The 26,924-nt window shown below is 41.1% G+C and overlaps 1 protein-coding gene across 1 annotated transcript in view; it reads right to left on the reverse strand.

Moving 5' to 3' along the window:
- The window catches only part of CTNNA2 (catenin alpha 2), a 1,202,879-nt gene that overhangs the window by 253,900 nt on the left and 922,055 nt on the right, over window positions 1-26,924 (reverse strand). The window contains exon 8 of the mRNA XM_060168603.1: window positions 10,938-11,018. Within this exon, the coding sequence (XP_060024586.1) occupies window positions 10,938-11,018 (81 nt within the window). The remainder of the gene's footprint in view (window positions 1-10,937; window positions 11,019-26,924) is intronic.

The raw sequence follows: 26,924 nt of genomic DNA on the forward strand, positions 1-26,924 counted from the left end.
GAAGAGGCAAGAGACTTTTACGTCCCTCTTTGTTTCCTGGTGCACGAGGAGAGGGGATTAAGAGCGCTGCTTGAGGGGGCTCCAGGGAGGGGCGCGAGCCGCGGCTAAGATTGCGGAGCCCAGAGGCGGACATGGGACGCTGAGGCCGCTGCTGCCGCCGTCAGGAGGCCTGTGTGCGAGCACAGGTCGCTAGCCACACACCCTTCCGGGGAGCCTGTGCAGCCCGCCACTGCCAGGGTCCCGGGATCCAGGGACGGCTCCCCCGGGAGAGCGCACAGCGCCCTCAGGCTGCAGCGTCACGCCGGCCTCTGCTGCTGCAGGCCCGCCCCGCACTCCGTGACCCTCCCTACCCCCCGGCCTGGGTGAGCCAGAGCCTCCGAATCAGCGGCTCCTTTAACCCCGTCCTGTCTGAGCAAAGAACAGACGCCCTCCGTCGACCTACACGCACAGGCGGGGCCAAATCCAAAGCTGAGCCCCTGGGAACTGTGAGAACAAAGAAGAGAAAGGGAAATCTCTCCCAGCAGCCTCAGAAGCAGCGGATTAAAGCTCCACAATCAACTTGATATACCCTGCATCTGTGGAATACCTGAATAGACAACGAATCATCCCAAATTAAGGAGCCCTGTGGATGAAAGGCTCTTGGTGCTGCAGCCAGGAGTCAGTGCTGTGCCTCTGAGGTGGGAGAGCCAACTTCAGGACACTGGTCCACAAGAGGCCTCCCAGCTGCACATAATATCAAACAGCAAAAATCTCCGAGAGATCTCCATCTCAATGCCAGCACCCAGCTTCACTCAACGACCAGCAAGCTACAGTGCTAGACATCCTATGCCAAAAAACTAGCAAGACAGGAACACAACCCCACCCATTAGCAGAGAGGCTGCCCAAAATCATAGTAAGTCTACAGACACCCCAAAACACACCACCAGACGTGGACCTGCCCACCAGAAAGACAAGATCCAGCCTTATCCACCAGAACACAGGCACTAGTCCCCTCCACCAGGAAGCCTACACAACCCACTGAACCAACCTTAGCCACTGGGGACAGACACAAAAAACAACAGGAACTACGAACCTTCAGCCTGCAAAAAAGGAGACCCCAAACACAGTAAGATAAGCAAAATGAAAAGACAGAAAAACACACAGCAGATGAAGGAGCAAGATAAAAACCCACCAGACCTAACAAATGAAGAGGAAATAGGCAGTCTACCTGAAAAAGAATTCAGAATAATGATAGTAAGGTTGATCCGAAATCTTGGAGATAGAATGGACAATAGAATGGACAAATTGCAAGAATCAGTTAGCAAGGACCTAGAAGAACTAAAGATGAAACAAGCAACGATGAACAACCCAATAAATGAAATTAAAAATACTCTAGATGGGATCAATAGCAGAATAACTGAGGCAGAAGAACGGATAAGTGACCTGGAAGATAAAATAGTGGAAATAACTACTGCAGAGCAGAAAAAAGAAAAAAGAATGAAAAGAACTGAGGACAGTCTCAGAGACCTCTGGGACAACATTAAACGCACCAACATTCGAATTATAGGGGTTCCAGAAGAAGAAGAGAAAAAGAAATGGACTGAGAACATATTTGAAGAGATTATAGTTGAAAACTTCCCTAATATGGGAAAAGAAATAGTTAATCAAGTCCAGGAAGCACAGAGAGTCCCATACAGGATAAATCCAAGGAGAAATACGCCAAGACACATATTAATCAAACTGTCAAAAATTAAATACAAAGAAAACATATTAAAAGCAGCAAGGGAAAAACAACAAATAACACACAAGGGAATCCCCATAAGGTTAACAGCTGATCTTTCAGCAGAAACTCTGCAAGCCAGAAGGGAGTGGCAGGACATATTGAAAGTGTTGAAGGAGAAAAACCTGCAACCAAGATTACTTTACCCAGCAAGAATCTCATTCAGATTTGATGGAGAAATTAAAACCTTTACAGACAAGCAAAAGCTGAGAGAGTTCAGCACCACCAAACCAGCTTTCCAACAACTGCTAAAGGAACTTCTCTAGGCAAGAAACACAAAAGAAGGAAAGGACCTACAATAATGAACCCAAAACAATTAAGAAAATGGGAATAGGAACACACATATTGATAATTACCTTAAATGTAAATGGACTAAATGCTCCCACCAAAAGACACAGATTGGCTGAATGGATACAAAAACAAGACCCATATATTTGCTGTCTACAAGAGACCCACTTCAGACCTAGAGACATATACAGACTGAAAGTAAGGGGATGGAAAAAGGTATTTCATGCAAATGGAAACCAAAAGAAAGCTGGAGTAGCAATTCTCATATCAGACAAAATAGACTTTAAAACAAAGACTATTAGAAGAGACAAAGAAGGACACTACATAATGATCAAGGGATCGATCCAAGAGGAAGATATAACAATTGTAAATATTTATGCACCCAACTTAGGTGCACCTCAATACATAAGGCAAATACTGACAACCATAAAAGGGGAAATCGACAGTAACACATTCATAGTAGGGGACTTTAACACCCCACTTTCACCAATGGACAGATCATCCAAAATGAAAATAAATAAGGAAACACAAGCTTTAAATGATACATTAAACGAGATGGAGTTAATTGATATTTATAGGACATTCCATCCAAAAACAACAGAATACACATTTTTCTCAAGTGCTCATGGAACATTCTCCAGGATAGATCATATCTTGGGTCACAAATCAAGCCTTGGTAAATTTAAGAAAATTGAAATTGTATCAAGTATCTTTTCTGACCACAACGCCATGAGACTAGATATCAATTACAGGAAAAGATCTGTAAAAAATACAAACACATGGAGGCTAAACAATACACTACTTAATAATGAAGTGACCACTGAAGAAATCAAAGAGGAAATCAAAAAATACCTAGAAACAAACGACAATGGAGACACAACGACCCAAAACCTGTGGGATGCAGCAAAAGCAGTTCTAAGGGGGTAGTTTATAGCAATACAAGCCCACCTTAAGAAGCAGGAAACATCTCGAATAAACAACCTAACCTTGCACCTCAAGCAATTAGAGAAAGAAGAACAAAAAAACCCCAAAGCTAGCAGAAGGAAAGAAATCATAAAAATCAGATCAGAAATAAATGAAAAAGAAATGAAGGAAACAATAGCAAAGATCAATAAAACTAAAAGCTGGTTCTTTGAGAAGATAAACAAAATAGATAAACCACTAGCCAGACTCATCAAGAAAAAAAGGGAGAAGACTCAAATCAATAGAATTAGAAATGAAAAAGGAGAGGTCACAACTGACACTGCAGAAATAAAGAGATCATGAGAGATTACTACAAGCAACTCTATGCCAATAAAATGGACAACCTGGAAGAAATGGACAAATTCTTGGAAATGCACAACCTGCCAAGACTGAATCAGGAAGAAATAGAAAATATAAACAGACCAATCACAAGCACTGAAATTGAAACTGTGATTAAAAATCTTCCAACAAAGAAAAGCCCAGGACCAGATGGCTTCACAGGCGAATTCTATCAAACATTTAGAGAAGAGCTAACACCTATCCTTCTCAAACTCTTCCAAAATATAGCAGAGGGAGGAACACTCCCAAACTCCTTCTACGAGGCCACCATCACCTTGATACCAAAACCAGACAAGGATGTCACAAAGAAAGAAAACTACAGGCCAATATCACTGATGAACATAGATGCAAAAATCCTCAACAAAATACTAGCAAACAGAATCCAACAGCACATTAAAAGGATCATACACCATGATCAAGTGGGGTTTATTCCAGGAATGCAAGGATTCTTCAATATACGCAAATCTATCAATGTGATAAACCATATTAACAAACTGAAGGAGAAAAACCATATGATCATCTCAATAGATGCAGAGAAAGCTTTCAACAAAATTCAACACCCATTTATGATAAAAACCCTGCAGAAAGTAGGCATAGAGGGAACTTTCCTCAACATAATAAAGGCCATATATGACAAGCCCACAGCAAACATCATCCTCAATGGTGAAAAACTGAAAGCATTTCCATTAAGATCAGGAACAAGACAAGGTTGCCCACTCTCACCACTCTTATTCAACATAGTTTTGGAAGTTTTAGCCACAGCAATCAGAGAAGAAAAGGAAATAAAAGGAATCCAAATCAGAAAAGAAGAAGTAAAGCTGTCACTGTTTGCAGATGACATGATCCTATACATAGAGAACCCTAAAGATGCTACCAGAAAACTACTAGAGCTAATCAATGAATTTGGTAAAGTGGCAGGATACAAAATTAATGCACAGAAATCTCTGGCATTCCTATATACTAATGATGAAAAATCTGAAAGTGAAATCAAGAAAACACTCCCATTTACCATTGCAACAAAAAGAATAAAATATCTAGGAATAAACCTACCTAAGGAGACAAAAGACCTGTATGCAGAAAATTATAAGACACTGATGAAAGAAATTAAAGACGATACAAATAGATGGAGAGATATACCATGTTCTTGGATTGGAAGAATCAACATTGTGAAAATGACTCTACTACCGAAAGCAATCTATAGATTCAATGCAATCCCTATCAAACTACCACTGGCATTTTTCACAGAACTAGAACAAAAAATTTTGCAATTTGTATGGAAACACAAAAGACCCCGAATAGCCAAAGCAATTTTGAGAACGAAAGAAGGAACTGGAGGAATCAGGCTCCCAGACTTCAGACTATACTACAAAGCTACAGTTATCAAGACGGTATGGTACTGGCACAAAAACAGAAAGATAGATCAATGGAACAGGATAGAAAGCCCAGAGATAAACCCACGCACATATGGTCACCTTATCTTTGACAAAGGAGGCAGAAATGTACAGTGGAGAAAGGACAGCCTATTCAATAAGTGGTGCTGGGAAAACTGGACAGCTACATGTAAAGGTATGAAATTAGATCACTCCCTAATACCATACACAAAAATAAGCTCAAAATGGATTAAAGACCTAAATGTAAGGCCAGAAACTATCAAACTCTTAGAGGAAAACATAGGCAGAACACTCTATGACATAAATCACAGCAAGGTCCTTTTTGACCCACCTCCTAGAGAAATGGAAATAAAAACAAGAGTAAACAAATGGGACCTAATGAAACTTAAAAGCTTTTGCGCAGCAAAGGAAACCATAAAGAAGACCAAAAGACAACCCTCAGAATGGGAAAAAAATATTTGCAAATGAAGCAACTGACAAAGGATTGATCTCCAAAATTTATAAGCAGCTCATGCAGCTTAATAACAAAAAAACAAACAACCCAATCCAAAAATGGGCAGAAGACCTAAATAGACATTTCTCCAAAGAAGATATACAGAGTGCCAACAAACACATGAAAGAATGCTCAACATCACTAATCATGAGAGAAATGCAAATCAAAACTACAATGAGATATCATCTCACACCAGTCAGAATGGCCATCATCAAAAAATCTAGAAACAATAAATGCTGGAGAGGGTGTGGAGAAAAGGGAACCCTCTTACACTGTTGGTGGGAATGTAAATTGATACAGCCACTGTGGAGAACAGTATGGAGGTTCCTTAAAAAGCTACAAATAGAACTACCATATGACCCAGCAATCCCACTACTGGGCATATACCCTGAGAAAACCATAATTCAAAAAGAGTCATGTACCAAAATGTTCATTGCAGCTCTATTTACAATAGCCCGGAGATGGAAACAACCTAAGTGTCCATCATCGGATGAATGGATAAAGAAGATGTGGCACATATATACAATGGAATATTACTCAGCCATAAAAAGAGACGAAATTGAGCTATTTGTAATGAGGTGGATAGACCTAGAGTCTGTCATACAGAGTGAAGTAAGTCAGAAAGAGAGAGACAAATACCGTATGCTAACACATATATATGGAATTAAAAAAAAAATGTCATGAAAAACCTAGGGGTGAAACAGGAATAAAGACACAGACTTACTAGAGAATGGACTTGAGGTTATGGGGAGGGGGAAGGGTAAACGGTGACAAAGCGATAAAGAGGCATGGACATATATACACTACCAAACGTAAGGTAAATAGCTAGTGGGAAGCAGCCGCATAGCACAGGGAGATCAGCTCGGTGCTTTGTGACCGCCTGGAGGGGTGGGATAGGGAGGGTAGGAGGGAGGGAGACGCAAGCGGGAAGAGATATGGGAATATATGTATGTATATAACTGATTCATTTTGTTGTGAAGCTGAAGCTAACATACCATTGTAAAGCAATTATATTCCAATAAAGATGTTAAAAAAAAAAAAAAAAAAGGTTCCAGTAGACCATAACAGCGGGAGGCCTGAGAGATGATATCCTACCATAAACAAGAACCCTATTTTTGACATGCACCACAGACGTTTTTTCTGTCTGAAGTACATACATGTCACCCATCCCCAACCCCATGGTGGTAAGGTGCTGTTGAAAACCACAAAGCACCTCTATATATTACATGAACCCTCCTTCTTCCCCAACTGCCTCCCCCAAAGGAGATTAGTATATGGGTGACCCAACTGTATCCATGGGTCTATGGATTGGCAGGGTGGGGAATGATTATGAGCCAAGACCCCACAGCCGGACTGCTTGGATTGGGACCTCCATGAATCCACACTTTGCACGGCCGTGGGTGCATTACTTGGCTTCATGTCCCCATCTGTAAAATGGACATGGTAACAATATTTTCTATCTCACAGAGCTGGCATGAGGATTAAATGGGGTCCATTTGTAGAGAGAACTTAGAACAGTGCCTGGCACATTGTAAGGACTCAATATATGTCAGCTATTTTTTAGTTTACATTTTGTGGACAGTGATTTGACAAGGTCTCGCTGATGACTACCCACCTTTAGCCACAGTTCTTATATACGGAACTGGGTCACAAAGGGGACAGCTGAGGAATCTTCAGCTGTAATTATTTCTTACTAATCTTGGAAGCTTTTTCTGTAGTCCTATCTGGAGGCAGGATCTTGGTAAATCAACCTTTTATGTGCCACCCAGTGGCGTGTTTTGCTTGTTTGTTTGTAATCCTTTGTTATATAATCCATTCTATTAAGTATGCATCCCAATGTAAAAGTATTCTATACATGGTTTTGTTATCTTTTGAAAATGTTTTGACTGTGATAGCAAAATTGACACTTTTGTCAAGTTGACACACTGAATCTCATTGCTGGAATTATTATGATGGCTATTAAGGGTGAAGGAATAAGAATTAGTCCATTGATTGGTTTGGGGAATGAGAGAGAGTTGCTAAGTTTAGCAACACACTAACATGTTATGATTACTATTTATTAGCTTCTCATAGGAAAACATCTGGGTCCTGATTTGCTTATCAACTTGGGGGGAAAAAAGACTAATACTGGACTTCCCTGGTGGCGCAGTGGTTGAGTCTGCCTGCCGATGCAGGGGACACGGGTTCGTGCCCCGGTCCGGGAAGATCCCACATGCCACGGAGCGGCTTGGCCCGTGGGCCATGGCCGTTGAGCCTGTGCGTCCGGAGCCTGTGCTCCGCAACGGGAGAGGAAAAAAGACTAATACAAGGACCAAAATAATCAGGATAAACCAGCGTCACTGTAAGCTTAAGGAAAATCGAGACCATGCCTAGAATAGTTCACAGGTGGTACATAGAAGGAGGACATCAAGGAACAGCTGGCAGACACCAACTGGGCCCTCTCTAAGGGATGGATAGACTGCGTGGGCTACTAGGTGCTCAGGCAGAGACTCGGCCAAAAGCTTTTTTCTTATAATGGGCTGATTCCAGAATCACAGCAGTGACAGTAGCTCAGACATGGGGCATACTGTGCCCACAGCTCTAAAATTAAAACATAATGCTTAAAGCTGGCAGTGATGTTCCCCTAAATCCATTTTTAATTCCAAACAAAATACTCTTAAAAGGATTCTGTTCTACCACTGCCCACTCTCATGGGTTTAATTGGCAAGATGGATCCATGCCAATCAGTTGAAATAACGCCCTTGGGTTCCTGCAAACTTTTTCACAATTTATGACTCCCCAGTTCCTTGGGACATACTGCCTGAAAAAAATGGACTTCTACTTGGTTCAAAATTCTACTTAAACAGAAATCCTTTTTATTCAATTACTTGATTTTTTTTCACGTGTTTACAAATTTAACTCCACTTCCATTAGGCAAGTTCAAAATAATAATCATAATTGACTTTATTTTTTAATTTGGTGACTACAGCTTTGCAAGACTCCAGGGTCACCTTCTGAAGAACACTGCCCAACCTTAGGGCTATGAGGAAGAGGGAGGAAGTGGAAAGAGTGGGAACTTATGAAAGTCACTAGAAATATTTTTCTTTGATTTCGGCTTTTTTCCCTATGTGACTTAATTTCTCTAAATATTGTATAAAGAAGTATAGGTGTACGGGGAAGTGGAGCCAGATAGCTGAGGGTTTTCATTTTGAATGTTTTCTAACAAAGGCCTGTCTGTAATTGAAGGAACAGAAAGTGTTTCAGTTTTCATTTATTTGAACCACTAGCATTCACTGGGCCACCACATAGCTGCTATCAGAAACTCAGATAAAACTTTTTTAATCCAATTAACTAGCTACCTAACTCTAAACTGAAGATCCACCTGAGCCAAGCTAATCAGACTCCTTGCATGTTCCATCTGCAGAAATGCTAGGTAGCTTCTGTTTAGCTCAGGGAAGCTTTTGTACCAGTACAGGTGTACATGGGGAAACAGAAGAAATGGGAAAAAACAGATTAAAATATTCCAACATATAGATAGGGATGGAACTGACAGACAAGGACCATCTTAGTTCTAGAAAGGCATACTGGGGAAGAGAAGGATGTTTGAACCAATTTCAGGGATGTGGTGTGAAATTATGCCATAACTGTGGGATCTGAATATCATAAAACAACTTTCTTTTACCCTTATTCCTCTCAATCTTTGGGAAAGGTGAGAAGAAAAAAAAAAAATCTTATACATGGAATGATCTGAGGGGATGACATATTCCTTCTACTGCTACCCTAAAAGAAACTCCCCAAGGATCTTGTCACCAAAGCTTTAAAATTCCACAATGAATCCACCTTCAAATTTCACCACTGTCCGCAGCTAAGAGTCGACACTTTATTGATAATTGTAACACCAAGGTGAAAACTACTTTATCCATTCCTTCCTAATGAGAGAAAAAAATTCCGATGATACGTCCACGAGTGCAGAGAACTTAAGGGTATTGGCTCCAGAATGTAAGAGAATGGTCTCTACTAAGACCTAGAGGGGGAGGGAAGACTCGTTTCATGGATTTTGCCTCCTTGACAATCTAGCCAAAGGCAAACCTTAGAGGAGATGCCTGATGCCCTCCCACTGCTTTTAAAACCAGCAGTTATCTGGCATTAGGACCTCTGGCAGAGAAAATAAATGGACTCATTCAAAGATAGCTTACAGACCCAGTTTGGCTTCTTACTTTTACAAATAGGAGGAGACCAAGAGACGAAGGATCCACAGTCGTACAGCCAGTTTAGTGGCAGAGCTAGAAGTAAAACCCTGAGCTCCAGACACCTGAGTCACTGTTTTCCACCAACCCCAATCCCAATTCCTACTAGCAGTATCATTTCATATCATATGGGGGCTTTGTATGGAAACATTGTCTAAGAGGGCAAGGAGAAGCAGACCTGGCCGTACAGCTCTTTGGGTATTACCTAATAATGCCTAAGAATGCAATGTTTTATTCTCCCTTTTTCAAGGTAAAATAAAAAGAAAATGCTTTCCCCAAAAGGGCTTGTTAGCTGGGCAAACTAGAGTCTTCATATCCCAGAACTAATTGTGGTATCTTCTAGAGGACATTAGCTCAAGTGTGTCTATACCTTCTGGTGACATCCTGAAGAGAGCTCAGAAGCTCCCCAGCAGTGATTTGAAGTGGTGTTTTCCTCTCATTCAAACATTTTTTAAGAAGCTCCTTGGCTATTCTTGCCCAGGCACCTTGCTAATCTTGTCTGTACTTGACAAACTGCAGGACTGAGTGCTAGACGATGCATCCCTGCCAGTCCAGCTTTTCCAGATGGAGAAAGTAAAGCAGGTGTTACCCCAGGGCTGTGGTTGGTTCCAGATGACCAACACAATCAACACTTAATGAGATGGATATATGCAAAAGCTACCAGCAGGAGACAGGATGCCTCTCAGGCAGAAATCATGAAGGAATTCTTTGGGAACTTAATGGATGGTATTGTCTCTTCTAGAGAAGAGACAGAAGACAGTGAAGCTCACCACGGCAACATGTAAAATAAGACTTACTGTCTTATAGACAACATGTACTAGTGTTCATGTAGCACTTTCAAGATGAAAAGGGGCCCTGACTAGAGATTTCTCACCCCTCCCCCAACATGGACCCTTCAGACAAATGATGCCATTAGCCATTTAAATCATCCAACTGCCTTTCCTTGCTTTGGTTCCCTGTTTCCCAAACAACCATCTGATAAGCAAATTTTCCCCTAGATTTATATCCTTGAGGAAATACACTGGGTCAGAGATCTTAATTAGCCCATCAGATTAAGAGTTGTGTTTCTCATTAACCATTGGCATTCTTGTTTATTCACTGATTGCCTTGGGAGTTTAAGACCCAGAAGAAATCAGAGGCTGGTTCTTTACACACCTGGGTCTGAAAAACTGAAAACCAGATGAAGAAGGCAGAGAATGCATCACCTCTCCACCTGGGAAGATTGTGTCTGGCCAGTGAGAGGGCTCTCCCCCACCTTCCCTCACCTCAGGGATTATTTTCATCACCACACCCTTTGCACCTGTCACATCTCTCCGTTAAGCAGACTCTAAGTTGTTGATGAAAAGTTTCTGTGTATATGTAGATGTTATAAAGAATAGCAAGCTGAACATCAGCTCTAACACAGCACCCTGAGAAAGGACATTCTCAGTAAACCACCACTAAGTACCATGAACTTAAAATAAAAACAAAAACAGTACCTGTCTCCTTAGATCCCTTGTTTTCTTGGTCATCTTATCAATTGCAATGTTTAGAGGATCTCCTTTTTCTTTTCTTCCAGTCTATTAAAAAAAGAGAAATAATTTCCGATTTAGAAAAATTTAATGTTAGTGACATTAAAGGTTAAAAAAATTCAGAAACACACTTGAGTTGTAGAGTTCAAGCCATTTTTTAAAAATGATTCTCTTCGGGCTTCCCTGGTGGCGCAGTGGTTGAGAGTCCGCCTGCCGATGCAGGGGACACGGGTTCATGCCCCGGTCCTGGAAGATCCCACATGCCGCGGAGAGGCTGTGTCCGTGAGCCATGGCCGCTGAGCCTGCACGTCCAGAGCCTGTGCTCCGCCACAATGGGAGAGGCCGCGACAGCGAGAGGCCCGCATACCACAAAAAAAAAAAAAAAAAAAAGTTCTCTTCAATACACAGCTAATACAACTTGGTCTCTAAAGTTGATTTTCTCTGTAGTAAAAATTGATGAAATAAATACATTCTCAAGATGGTTACATGTATGTCCATATTCAACTCCATGCAGATCTATGTTTTCTTCCCTTCTCCAGACATTCAGCAATTAAGTAAACACAAGGATGTTTTGTTATTGCCTTCAAACACAAAGGTTTTGTGTTTTTCTATTATGTAAGCACACTTCTGAATAGAATATGATTGAGATAAAAACTAAATTAGAAAAGAAAGTTAAGGTAAATGATCAGAATTCAGAACTTTATACCAATATATCACAAGCCTTTTTGTAACTTCTGTATCAAAATCAAAAGAGATGTTTTACTAGAAAACAGTGTTTTAATCTTTGTTCTGCCATGCAGTGGAATGCTAAACATGATAATAAGGAACCCACAGCTTGAGGTCACGAGGAAAATTTCCCTTATGACTGTAACAAGCAGAGGCAAAGGCAAAAGATAATAATAGTAATAATCTTGATAAATTATTCAGTGGAAGTTTGGAAGTTTGACTAGTTTCTGTTTTCCCTTTTGTTTTTCTATTTTTTTCATTGCTGTAGTAACACAATTAAAACCAAACCAAACAGAACCTCCATTATCTTTTTAAAACCACAACAGCAACAAGAGTCCCATGGATAAAAAGCTCTACATAACTTTATGGATGGCATTATCTTCCTCTGAGAAGAAAATTGTTCTCAGAATCTTTGTCAAATCTATTAAATTATCTAAATGTTAGTCAAACACCCTACAGATCTATTTATTTATGGTCCTAGTGGCAGGCCAATTCTTGCTCCATACTCAGACTCTGTAAAACCAAGTAGGTCTCTGCAGTAATTTGTGTATATGATGAAATGAGATCCCAGGTCATAAATTGTGCCTCATGGGATAATGTGTTTCGAGGATCCATGGAAATTAACATCGGACAGATTCCCAAATGTTCTCTTCCAATGGCAAAATCCTGGATGCATAAGGCTGTTACATACACAACTGATTTACATATACCTAGATTTAAAGCAGTCACTCTTTTCTACAACTTGCTTAATTAATCAATTTTTCCTGAATGAATGGTCGATGTGTCATCCTATAGGATTTTTCATGAAAAAGCCAAAGCCAGGTCATATGTACATATTTTTAATCATTTAAAACCTACAAATGAAACAACCTAAGTGCCCGTCATCGGATGAATGGATAAAGAAGATGTGGCACATATATACAATGGAATATTACTCAGCCATAAAAAGAAACGAAATTGAGCTATTTGTAATGAGGTGGATAGACCTAGAGTCTGTCATACAGAGTGAAGTAAGTCAGAAAGAGAGAGACAAATACCGTATGCTAACACATATATATGGAATTTAAGAAAAAAAAATGTCATGAAAAACCTAGGGGTAAAGCAGGAATAAAGACGCAGACCTCTTAGAGAACGGACTTGAGGTTATGGGGAGGGGGAAGGGTGAGCTGTGACAGGGCGAGAGAGAGTCATGGGCATATACACACTAACAAACGCAGTAAGGTAGATAGCTAGTGGGAAGCAGCCGCATGGCACAGGGATATTGGCTCGGTGCTTTGTGACAGCCTGGAGGGGTGGGATGGGGAGGGTGGGAGGGAGGGAGACGCAACAGGGAAGACATATGGGAACATATGTTTATGTATGACTGATTCACTTTGTTATAAAGCAGAAACTAACACACCATTGTAAAGCAATTATACCCCAATAAAGATGTAAAAAAATAAAAAAATAAAAAAATAAAATAAAAGAATAAAGAGAATCCTTTCAAAAAAGAAAAAAAAACCTACAAATCCCCATCACCATTTTTCCACTCCCTAAACTCAAATGCTGACCCGCTCAGATGTACACTCTGAAGTTTTGTAAGTAGAAAGAGCTTAAAATGAAGTGACCGACATTTACAACTTTGAAATATCAGCATACAATTAGCTAAAAGGAAACAAAAGTATATGGAGAAGAATGATGTGCTGCTTAATCTTCCGAGGACTGCCGTCACATAGCGAGTGGGACTTCAGCGCCCTGGCTCTCCATAGTCAGGTGTGACACCAGCTTAGCAGCCAGAGCTGTTTCTTTTCTCTTTGGTTTCCTCTTTGCAAATAGGACGTCTGCCTTCAGAATATGGGCACTTTTACGGGGGTCTAGACCACAATCATTCTGGAACCATAGATTTCTCAAGCCCTTTCCATATAGGAGAGTAATTAAAAACTTACCTTGAAAAATGAACAATTGTGAGTTTGTTTTAAAATGTGACTATGAGAGAAGCAGACTGGGTCACTGAACTTTCCAATGTAAAAAAAGTCAAGACAGTGTGAATACACAAAATAATTACTGAATAAATACTGTGTCAGACAGGGCTCATTGCATCCTGCCAGTGACATATCATTATCTCCATTTAGAAAGGAGACCATGAGGATGATAGAGGACCTGGGACCAGAGTGAGAGGAGTGAGGCACTTGCCTCAGGTATAAAATGTAAGGGGTCATCAAAGAACTCAGGAATCAAGGTAAACAATAGTTTAATGCAATAGTTTGAAAACTCAAAATTAATGCCAAAAAATCCATGCTGGACAAGTATCAAAACTTTAAATAAAGCCAAGCTCTGACAGGGCCAGGATTAGGTGAGGCCAGTAAGGTTTGTCACGCAAGTACAGGTCAGATAACATTTTTAAATTTTAAACTTTAAAAAATTAGGGGAGGGGGCTTCCCTGGTGGTGCAGTGGTTGGGGATCCGCCTGCTGGTGCGGGGGATACAGGTTCGTGCCCCGGTCCGGGAGAATCCCACGTGCCGTGGAGCGGCTGGGCCCATGGCCCATGGCTGCTGGGCCTGCGTGTCCGGAGCCTGTGCTCCTCACGGGAGAGGCCACAGCAGTGAGAGCCCTGCGTACCGCAAAATAAATAAATAAATAAATAAATAAATAAATAGGGGATATATTTATACTAAAAATAATACCATTGTTTACTTAAATTTCAAATTTAACTGGGTGTCCTATAATTTTATGTGCTAAATCCAGCAACCCTACCACCAGGGGTAATGGGGATGCTCAAAATTGTAAGTAGGGTGGTTACAGACACACATTCTGTGAATAGCTGGGCAACATGGGATTCTGTATCCCATCTGGCATCAATAACCAGCAACTGTATAGCACATGTCCCAGAGATGTGAGGCATCATGTTGGTCACCGGGGGGCGGTGGTAGGGGGGTGCAGGGGATGCACAAAAAGCGAGAGTCACATTCTCACACTCGAGGAGCTCCTAATCCAGGGGGTGACCCCAATGTGAGAGCAACAAGACTAACAACTCCACAGAGAGACTAACTCCCTACAGGGCTAAATAAGATGCTCCAAAGAGGAAGGAGATGCTGCATTTGGGAAGTCAGTAATCTCACAGAGGGATGGGAAGATTTAGGTAGACCTTAAGTCCTGGGCAAAATTCGAATAGGAAAGAGGGAGGGCCAAAGTAGCATCAAGAGAAGAAAGAGCAAGGCAGGTACTGGGAGGACAGTGAGTGGAATGGGGCAGCCTTTTCTCCACGATGTGAAGGGATTGGTTTGACTAGCTGTAGAGACATGTTATTTTTATAGGAGCTTCTTTATATATAGTATGTATTATATAGTATGATTACAGCCAACTATAGTTTGATCTGCAAGCTCAGAGCATCTCCGGTGACATTAGCATTCCAGGTCCCTGTGTTGTTGGGATTCTCTTTGTATAATATTTGTGATCTGGTGTCTTGAGCTTTCAAATCTTTGGCTGAAAGCAATTCAAATAACTGCAGTTGACTTGGGTGCCATCTTTGTTTTCATGGTTTAGAGAGGTAAGGCTGGGACTAGAGCTTAGGAAACTGGGGTCATCAGCTGAAATCATCCATCCACTGGCCCTTTGTTAGCACTGATTTTTTTTTAAATAAGGTAGGGGCACAGCAACCATGCTAGTAACCCCTCCATGCTCAGATTTACGTAGTAAATGGGGACTAGCAGCCCATGACTCCATATTTTCCTGTGCTCTGGTATGACCCCAGGTAGAAATACTTTTAAATTAACAACCTAAATTGGACAGGAAGCTAATCATTGAGAGAGACCGAACAAAGAAAGACTCCTGCCTCCTAGTGTCAGCCCTTCGTTATTAGGTTATGTGATCTTGGCCTAAAGATTTGCTCATTTTTTACGTCTGAGTTTTTTCATAAGCACAGTGGATAGCATAATATATGCCCTATCTTCTTCACCAGGTTAGCAGGAAAATCAATCAAGGTGTCAATGTGCAGGAAACAATAAAAGGCATTAACAGTATTCAGGGTAATTAGGAAAGTATTTCTACTGTGGAAAAAAATGAAAGTACTGCTTTGAAAACTACACAGAAACTATTTTTAGATCACCTGGACTTCGACTTTCTCCACTCAGGCAGATAATATATGAAAACCTTGCCAAAGACTAGAATTCCTAAAGAAGAGCTATTTCTGTTTAAGGAAGGAATATTCTGGGTGGTTCATTTTAAACGACTAGTCTGGGTTATTCTAAGAGGTGAAATAAGGGTCAGAAACTCCAGATGAATGTCTTTTACACAGTAGGTTGTTGGATGTATTTGTTAAATAACTAAAGATTTGATCATCTTGAGCAAATTCTAGTTCCCAGGGAATCAACCAGAAGCCTAACCTAAACTCTCCCTCCCTGACCCTCCAGGCTCTAAAACTAAAAATTGTTTAACAAACTGAAGTGAAGAGAGATCTCCGTCTTCATTTTCACACCATCACCTAGTAAACAAAAGTGTGTGGTCTTTAGCCAGTCATCCCTTTATTCCCTGCCTTTGCTGAACAGAGGGAAATGAAAAGCAGTTATAAGCACTCTCTGCCAATAACTACCTAAGTGATTTGGCAACTTCTCTACACTCCAGACTTATCATCTGTCCAATGGAGGGGCCGGAGATGAGTGACAGACCCCAGGAAGTGGGGGAGCCCGAACATGTCACCACGCTTCCCTTGTAGGGAGGCTATCACGGTACTGCAGAATGGGCTAGAATTGGCTGTCAGTCGGGGTATTCTTATCTCTAAACTGTGGATAAATGCTTGCTTTGGGGATTATTGTGAACATAAAAGAGATAGGATCTGGAGCATGTAGCACAGTACCTGACCCAGCAGAGGTAACTAAATCAATTTCTTCTCCTTCCTCACGCCCTCATTCCTCTCAAAGATGAAAAGAGCAAAACCCAGAAAGATAAAATCACTGATCACGTGGCTCACTAGTGTCTGACCAGGATCTCCGGACTTCCAGCCCAGGGCCATTTCCATTCCATGTCTAAACCGTCTCGCATCTCTAAAATCCTAGGATTCTGTGATTTTATAGAGTTTCATGTTTCTTTTCAAAGTCTATCAAAAAAAATCTCGGTTTGAGGTGTATCTGCCCTATCACATGTTGTCTGCAGACCCTGTGTGCCTTTCTCAGACTGCTCCCTACTTGACTTCTTTATCTTTACCTACAGAGAACGAGTCTGCAATAGAGATAGCCATTTAATAAATATCATTATTAAAAAAAAAAGAAGACAGGTGCAAGCAATCTCTCACACTGCTTCAGGCAGCTTTCCTAGTTGCCATCTGTTGTGCTAGGGAGGTGCGTGTTTATTAAACTTTATTTGTTTTAGTCGCTGGGCTCTATTTTACAAAACACATTTGGGGTAGAACCGCAGCTTGAATTGATGAGAGGGAAGGGAATGAATTTCCTGATTTGGCTTTTTATAGGGGGTCCTCTATTCTCCCAGCCTCTGGCTCTAAATTCAAGTCCAGTTTGCCAAAGTATTAGATGCTGTCGAGAAGACTTTCATATTTTCAGTTTAATCCTACACAAAAATGATGGAGGCCATTAATTGAAATTTTGATTTTTCACAATCATTCTCCAGGAAAAAGACAATATCTTAGTTCATTTTTTAAATAAAACTATCCTTTGTCCTTTGGCGAAATAAAAGCCCTTCTACTTATCAGAAGAGTGTCTTCATTTTTCTTCTTTCTCTCTCTCCCTTTTATTAAATATCCATCATCCCTTCTGAAACACTGAAGAAATATGCAGTATATTTAAATTGTATGCTGAAGAGTTCACAACTCCCTAATTTATAAAACAAAAAAGTAAGGAATAGTAATTTTTAAATTTCTGAAATTGACTGTGTATTTGTTTAAAGGCTGTTCCCCATCCCAGACCCTCATTCCACATTAAACACACAATTCAGTACAAGGAGTCACTCATGGAGGCCCTGAGGATATAAATCTACTATCTCAGTGCTTCCATCAGATCTGTGGTTTCATGTTAGTTTCCGGGAACAATATTAATATGTGGGAAATGGCTGTAAGAAAGCAAATGTCTATCACTTTTTCCTTTCCCTCAACAGTACCTGCAAACTTGATTGAATGTATGAGAAATCTTCAAAATACTGTATAGCGATGACTCTACTATGCTGAATGCATGGGAAGCTAATCAAATGCCCAGTCTTCAAATTGTTGTCATTTGAAAGAGATGGAAGTCAAAATCATCAGAACAGCAGAAAGCAATAATGTGCCATGCACTCCATCTCCCACACATTTTCCTGTCATTTAAACCTATGATTTAGACAACAGGAGGGAGGAGAAAAAATTATCCATCGATCTAGCAGTCACCCTATCATATTTGGAGGGTTGACCATCTACCCTCAAACGCTGCATGTAGAAATCATATTCTTATTACAAATAGCACCAAAAATTTGAATGTTTCATAATACCTTTATATTCGGTGTCAATCACAGTCTGAGAATGTGAACCTTTCTAAATATTTCCTTTTCACTAGCTATGGACATTTCTCTTAGAAAATAAATGGGCAATATCTCTTTAGAATGGATAAAAGTTTAGCATCAGCCGCAAATCAAACCCACGATCAGGATACTTTGATCACGTAAAAACTCAGCTTTCCTGGACTCTGAGATAGGGGTGGGAGGATAAAAGTAGAAAGGGAAAAACTGATGAAAGTGTGTCAAGGCAAACATGTGCCTGACATTTCTCTGCCAGGCCTCATCAATGCTCAAGGAAAGAATCATCAATATAGAAGGTTAAAACAGCAGGATGGCATTATTTGTGAAACTCCCAGACCATACCTACTAGCATAGCAATGTTAGTACACACATCAGGCGGTGCACAGAGAAGGCCTGACTCAGTGAGCTCAGGGCACGTCACTATTTGTTTTCATTCTCCCAGCAACCTCATGTTTTTTTTGGTAAACCCTCTAATTTTTCCTTCTGACTCTCAACCAAGGAGTTCTGGCCCAGGGATAAACTCAGGATAACACCCGAACCAGTGAGATTCAGCTATAAGGTGGTAGGAAAAATTATTAAGAAGGAGGCATATTTTTCTGCACTGGGATTGATAAACTGGCAGCAGATACACCTTGAGCTAGTTAGGGAGTCTTTCAAAACAGATGCCATAAAAAGAAAGCATAGCTGGGAGGTGGGGGGAGGGGAGGGAAGGAGAGAGAGAGAGGGGGAGAGAGAGAGAGATGAGAGATTAATTTGGGTCTGAAAAGAGATGAGATGCTAGGGAAAGGAAACAGAAGGAAAGGGGAAGGAAAGGAAGAGAAGGGGAAGGGAAGTCAGTTTTTGGAGTCAAAACAAACTGGTTCATAGTTTCCATTATATACTAAACTTGTAAAAATAAAGCTCCATGAGGGTACAGTCAGGGCTTTACCTATCATTATATCTGGCAGCCTGGAGCTTTGCCTGGCACATAATAGACACTTAACAAATTGTATTATATCAGTGAATGAAACACATGGGTTCCTGAATCCAGCTGTACCTAAATCCATTAGTATCTATCAGTGGATTTCCTAGTGTCACAAGTTAACCAATTCCCCCACGTTTGTTGATGTTGGATTTCTGTCACTTACAACCAAAGAGGTCTGACTAAATCAGAGACCTTAAACTACGAGACCAAACTATTTGAAGGCAGCATGGAAGACAGGGAAACCCCAGCAAGTACCCCATGTACACAGCTCAGAGAACCAAGGGAGCTCAGGCCTTGGTTTCACCTACAGAGTTTTTCCCTGCACTAATCACTGCCCAAGCTCTAAATCCTAATATAATATTTCTCCCCTAAATCTGATCATTCACTAAACTTGAGAATTTGTCCATCAACAAGTCTCTAGGATTCCTGCTGTTCCTCAAATCCCTCCACTCATGACACCCAGCTACCCCAGTGTACATCTTCAACACCACACCAGCCTCCCTCATCATCCTCATTATGGCCTGTTGAGACCAAGCTTTCACTTCCTTGGCACAATATTCCTCTCAGTTCCCATTTAGTTCTTACTGCATCCCTCCTTCCTAGTAAACTTTTGAGCCTATATTTTAAGACTTCTTAATTTGACCTCCTTCTTGTAGTTGCCCACACCTCTAGTCAATTTGTTCCTTCTCAACAACTCACATACTTTCTGCCTCATGTTGGTGCCTTGTTGAAAGATGTCATTCTCCCTTCAACCATTTGCCTAAGCAGGATGTACCCATTCTTCAAGCAACAGCTTAAAATCCTCCTCCAGGGAGTGTTTCTAGACTGACCTGGCCCCTGAAGACCTTCCTCTCCTCTGACCATATCCTTCTATTAGGTACTGTGCCAAATAATGTGGATGTTAACAACAGACCATCCTGCATTGTTTTTCAAGTTTTCACGTTCCTGCAGAGTAGAATCCAAGCTTTTTGTGGATAGTGAATTTTATTTTCTCCTGGAGGACTCAGCATAAAACTCCTAAGAAGTGCTCCGGAAGGACTTCTATCCACTTGTTTGTGGAGAGAAGGATGGACGGTCCAAGTAGGCCCCTGGGGATAGGAGGTAGGTATGAAAGGGATGAATTATTTGGAAAATGTGGGGTCCTAAAAATAAATTTCACCCACTTCACAATTTGCTGATCAAAGCCATAGGAAGTGGTTGGCACCTGTGTAATGTTACAATTCTTGCTCCTTGATTTATTTTATCAACACAGGTGTAGCCCTCAGTGATTATCTGTCAGGCAACACTGCCTAGAAGACAGTTTTCATCAGAGCTCCCCTTCCCCCAGCTGTCAAGCTTGGGTGACTGCTGAGAGCCATGGTTAATTAACCACACATGCCTTTGAAGCCAGTGAGAGACCATGGACTGAGCAAACTGCTAAAAAATGCCATTTTATCTTTACAGTTGAGATGAAAGTAGCCAAGACGAAGTGCAAATTTCCATTGATCTTATACACACACACAAACATGTATATACCCACACTGATTAAACGATTTAAATTTCAATGAAATTTAAACTTCCACTTCATTTTTAAGTGCATATTCCCCAAACCACTCAGTTACAGTTAAAGCTATCAATAGCTAAAGGATCCCAGGAGTCTGGCATTTTCCACCATCTCGAAAAGAGGCCAATAACTGGGTCCATATTGCTGAGAGTTCACAGAAATCAGAAAACAGACAGAGGATTACCTTGGTTTATGGAACGTCTATCTGGGTGGAGGAACCAAGCTTTGGCCTTCCTGGGCTTCATCTGCCCATGGATCAGGAGACAGTTCATATTGTAATTCCTTCATCATACCTTCCTGTTCTCCCAGCTTACAGCAGCCCATCCTCCCCCGAGTGCCTACAGCCACCTATGTCATTTATTTCATTGCCAGTTTCCGTGCAGGCAACTACTGTGTATTGTGCAAATCTCTTGCATTGTTAATTGAATTTCAGATGTCACACTCTAAAGCTAAAATACAAATATATAAGATGCATTATTACAATGCTTTATTGTTCGGAAACTTGTCATGCCTATATGTCCCTTCTTCCCAATTAGAAGTACAGGAGTTTAAGGACAGTGTATTTGTCAGCTTGGGCTGACACAACAAAATACCGCAGACTGGGTGGCTTAAACAAGATAAATTTATTTTCTCACTATTCAGGAGGAAATATTATGGAAAGCCAAGATCAAGGTCTGGCAGGTTTTGTCTCTGATGAGAGATCTCTTCCTCGCTAACAGACATAACCAAGCTCTCTAGTGTCCCTCTTAAAAGGGCACTAATCCTATCATGAGGGCCCCACTCTAATAATTTATCTAAACCTAATTATCTCCAAGAGGCCCCATCTCCAAATATGATCACATTAGGGGTAGGGCTTCACTATATGAATTTTGGAGGGGCACAATTCAGTGCATAGCAGACAAGAAGATGTCAGCCAATCACACTTCCTTGAAACTGAAGTTTCTTTCACAGTCCTTACACAGACTAGATACCAAGCAAATTAGAAATATGTATCAATAGGTACATATGAATATGTATTGAATAATAATAAATGCAATAATTAGTATTCTGGCTGTTTGACACAATGACATGATATGGATCTTTGGGGGCAAGGCTACTTGTGTGCAGAGGTGGAAATGGAGTAGCTGTATCTTCACCACAGGTAGAGTAATAGTATTGCCTAACCTCTTTGTATGCTCATTCTCTTCCTTGCCTGTTCCAAATCTCATGTGAGCAAAAAGAAGACAGAAATCAAAGCCTTTGATTGTATGCATAGGATTAAGATGCACATACCTGGGAAAAGAAACATACAAATTGTACATGATTTTGTCAAATTTTTCTTTCAAAATAGTGGGAGATGGGAGTAGGTAAGCTTGAGGACACTAGATACCAAAAAGAAATGGATTTGGTGAAATGACACTTCTAAGGGACAAAAAGGCCATCCCAGAGAGCATCTGGGAGGCTTCTGTTTGCCAACCTTACAGCAGAACAAAATGAAGAAGTTTCCTTGGTGACATTGGGAAAAGTAAATACACAGATTGGGAGTGCCAGGAACTTCCTGCATGCCCAGGGGACCCCCAAAGAGATTTCCTTACACTCTTCAGGACCAAGGCTTTTTTCCTCCCCAAATCAAATCTGACCTTTCTTGGTCCTTGCAAAGCCTTTGAGGACCACCTCTCCCCATCCTCTCAGCATCACCACCCCCCATTCTATATCATGGTCCCTTCTTCTTCCTCTCACACTTCCCTCCAAAAGGTCAGCACTGTCTGGAAAGCCACCATACAGGTCTTGGCCACTTTACATCTTATCACTATGAGGAAACTAAGAGAGAATAATATTTTGTTTTTAATTATCTGGACAGTCAAAGTAACTGAAGAAATATTTTAACTACTTAGACACTAGCAAGCCCCAATCAAGAGCTGCTAACCTCATTGTTAGCCCTTTTGCTTATCAAGACTTGGGCTCTTTCTCAACTTCCCAAACCACCCCCAAGCCAGACTGCAAGGCCAGGCAGCTCCCCACCCCCAGCACCAATATCCCAAGACCACTGCTAAGTGACCAGGGTCCAAGCACAGGGCACTCCTCATGCTTAGGTGACTCAGGGACCTCTCTGAGGCCCTTCTCACTAAGAGTGCTTGGAATCTGACCCATGATGGAACCACCTCATGGGGCCTTTGCTCACACTTGGAACTGATGAAAACTTTATGAGGCAAACAGCATTTTTTGCAGCATGACAATTAAAAACTAAACTAAATAGAGAGCAGGCCGAAACCCTGGAACACATGTCTCACATCGTCCCAAATATTCCTTACTATGTGGCTCCCATAAACACCATCTGCTGTGTTAATTTGTAAAGAATTACAAGGTTCTTAAAATTACACTTTGCTCTCTGTAGCATACACTGTGTCTATTAAGGGGGAGAGTTGAGAATGTGCATCACGACCAGCCAGACACTGAGATCTTTTTCCTTCCGATGCTGGGATCCTACTGAAAGTTCGCTAAGTCTGCAGGGAATTTTAAAAAGTGTATCGTATTCTCTCTAGACCAGCTGCAGGAAAAAAATTCAAAACAAAATATACACACAGCAAAATCTTTGCCCGGATTATAATCCTAGCATCTTATACATTTTCAAGTTGTGTGAGCATGCCCCACTTCACTGAATCCTCATGACAATGCAAAGTCTTTGACTATAAGTTAAAGAGTGTAAATAGCCCAAATTGAGAGAATTTCTTGTGTGAGACTTAATCCTCCATCATGAAGTTCTGACCTCTATGGCCCCTCACAGCCCTTGGGTGTTAGCTGTTTCTCGATTGCTCATCCCTGTCTACTCACAGAGCCAGAAGAGCAGCATCTTGTGCCCAAGCACATGTCTCTGACAGTGCAGGGCTATGGTGACTGGCCACCAATGTAAGCTTTTAGGTGAATTAAGTCCCCAGGTTGTTGCTGGTTAAATGATGGTAAGTGGTGGCCAGAAATGAGAAGGTAGATAGGAGAGTCTTAGGTTCAATAACCCGAGGCTGGAAACTGTCGATATGAGATAATTGCTACAAATGAAGATCCCTGGGTTCCTCTACTAAGAGATTCCATTCCATAGCTCTGGAGTAGTTTGGAAATCTGTATGTTTAATAAACTTTTAAAAAATTACAAACAAGTTCTGGAAATACATGGATCATTTCAGTGGGTCCCAACCTGATGAATCATTTATTAAACAAAATCTTTCCAATAAATACCCAGGAATCTGCATTTCAGATTGCCATGAAATTCTGTTGCTCAGCCTGATTTGGGGCCAATGAGTTTTATAATGACTTACTCCTAATAAGCCTGAAGTAGGACCAACGATCCACAATTAAGGCAAATCTGCTTAATTCCGAATGAATCAGTCACTGTATCTCCAAAATAAATTTCGTAACCAATCCACTTAATTCGAAAAGGAAAGCCATACTGCAGAGCAGACACAGCCTGCAACATCATTTCAGAAAAAGTCCCTGAAAGAAAGCTGAACAAGCTCCCCCAAATTTCTTGCCTGCCGTGGTCCCATCTACATGTAGACGTTAAAATAAGTTTGCTAGATACAATGGACACAGAAATAAAGGAGGCTGCTGATCTTTCTAAAGCATAGAGAGCTTTACAAATTTGCAAGATCACACACACTCAAAAACGGGATCCTGATCTGGCAGTATTTTGGAGTTTCTGCTGGTAAACCCAAGTCTACACTCTGATGATTTCTCAACATTTTCTGAAAATTTACTCCCAAATTCTTCTCCCCATGGTTCCAATCTCTCTGCTCCCTTGTAAATAACTCCCAGTTCTCAGAGAAGCGTTTCTCTCAGCACCCCATATTAATTTCCCATATGCTAACTCTGCCTTTTTTCCCCATCCCAAAGCATCCTCTACAGCCCAGATCAAGCTCTCCCTGACCCCACAGCCAACACAGAATTCTGCCTTCTCTGAACCACAGTAGCAATTGGTAGAGTCCTTTCTGATATTAGGCCATAGCATCCCCCTCAGACAAATCCCTGAACAGCCTTTGGGCAAGCTGGCTCTGAGTGGTCTCACCCTGCATCCCTCACAGAGATTTGGCTATAGCTGCCCCCTGACTTCCAAGATCTCATGAAAAAAGTGAGGAGTAAGGCTAAATGCGGTTGCTTGAATTTTCTCTGTTCACTCTCAGCTGAACTGCAGTTGAACCACAGTTGCTTCCAATCATATCGTCAATCCTATGAAAAAGCAGGATTTAGGGGAAAAAACTACTGAAACAGGTTGGCAGCAACACCCATATTGTTTGGTGATGTGACTGTCTGTTACGTATATAACACAGTAGCGTAAAATAAAAACGTTGTGCCAACTTCAAGGGTCATCTTAGTCTCCTGAGTGCTGTGACTCTAAGACTTGGGGCAAGTGGAGATGGATGATTTGATAAAGAAATCAGTGTTACCTCATTCTTAGGTAAAATGACAATGCAAATGAAACTGCCAGTCCACAACCACCAAGCACCCTTCCTTCTTGCCTTCTCCCAAGCCTTCCCTTCCTTCAAACAATTTTTGAAGCAGACACAAACAGTATTAAGTTACATCTTGGCTCTGCTACCTAATAACTGTGTAATTCTTGGCAATTAAACTCGCTAAATCTCAGTCCTCAGCTGCAGAATAGTGAAAAGAATGCCTAGCTGTAGATTGGGGTGAGATAATGCAGGCAAAATGTCTGTCTACAAGTCTAACATGAAAATCAGCAGGTTCCTGACCCTGACTTTTTGTCTTCTTTTGATAGTAAACCTCTTCAGGAGAGGCACAGTGCCCAGCATCTGAACCATGAATGGATGAATGATGGAGGGATTGACTGTCTAGGGAGAAAACATTGTTTTATAGATTGGATCTGGGTTTACACAGACTAGGCATTTGAAAACCTTTTGACATCTGAGTGGTATTTAACACTCATGAAATTTTCACCATTTTAAAGTCTATTTATAACACAATTCAAATATAAGGCCATGAAAAAGGAGAACCAGACATGGATCCTGAAACTTTACTAATAAAGTAGTGAGAAACTCAAACCCGACAGCTGCGGTTTCCTATGCTAGTGAGAGATGGGGAACAAATGTTGGAGACTGATTCCTTCCTTCAGTCCCATGCATGGGTAATGAAATCAGGAGTGAACACACCTTACTAATGATTTTAATCAAAATGAGCACCTAGAAGTAACTGCCAGGAGAGGGAGACCCCCCAAGTAGCACAAGTGGATTCTATTTCAGTCCCCCTTATTTGGCACATCAAGGAAGGCATGGCCTGACTGAAATCAGGAAGCCAGATGCAGCAGACCTGTCATGTCTGCCCCATACTGATAGGGAGTCAGAGAGCGAAGCTGCTAATTACTTATACACACCTAGGTAAGTGGGGCCTCCAGAGATGGATCTGAGCAGCCAAAACACACCTCTTTTCTAAGTATGCCTTCTACTAGGATGCAAAGTCTAGAGAGCTATCATTAGAGTTTTATTTTAATTCATTGATAATGACTCTAGAAATTCCCTGGTAAAATACTAATAAAATTGAGAAAGACCTTAAGTATATCATCTGCTCACTGGTTGTTCACCTGTTTCTCCCATTAGACACTTCATGGGATTAGTACACTTCATGGGATTAGTAACTTCATCCTTCTGGTTTACCTGTATGTGTATTTCACTAAATCCAGTAACAGGCATGCAAATTCTCGATGAAGCAGTGACGTAAAATGGTTGTCATTTTGGAAAATAGAAAGTTGATCTCTAAACAGGACAAAAGGTAGCATAGAAACATTTATGGGGATTTAGAAAAGGAAAGCTTAGAGAGTTGAAAGCAAACTCTGGTCCCATTAGGAAATCCATGGATCAGGGATTTTAGGATTAGAAATTAGATATATCCATGACACTAAACAAAAAACTGAGGGGAAAAAGATCAAATGATATGGAGAAGGCAAAAAAAAAAAAAAAAAAAGAAAACAAGATATGTGTGGAGTTTAAGGCAAAGGATGACTGAGACCTTACCCTGGAGCTTGGCGACTCTAGCACTGAATTGGATCCAAAGTAGGAACCATAAAGGGAACAGAACAACAGGCCAGGGATCCAGTTACTATCATTTAGGTGGATGATACTAATAAGTAGTCAAAATAGAAGTCAGAAACCAAGAACAAGAAGGGAGGTTCAAGTCTGGACTGAAATCAGCAGTAAGTCTATCTTAAGGGTGAATCACTGGGTTATGGGTTCAAGTTCTTTTATTCCCTGTGCAGAAGCCAGAA

Source organism: Lagenorhynchus albirostris, chromosome 13 (assembly GCF_949774975.1).
Source record: "Lagenorhynchus albirostris chromosome 13, mLagAlb1.1, whole genome shotgun sequence".
Classification (NCBI taxonomy): Eukaryota; Metazoa; Chordata; class Mammalia; order Artiodactyla; family Delphinidae; genus Lagenorhynchus; species Lagenorhynchus albirostris.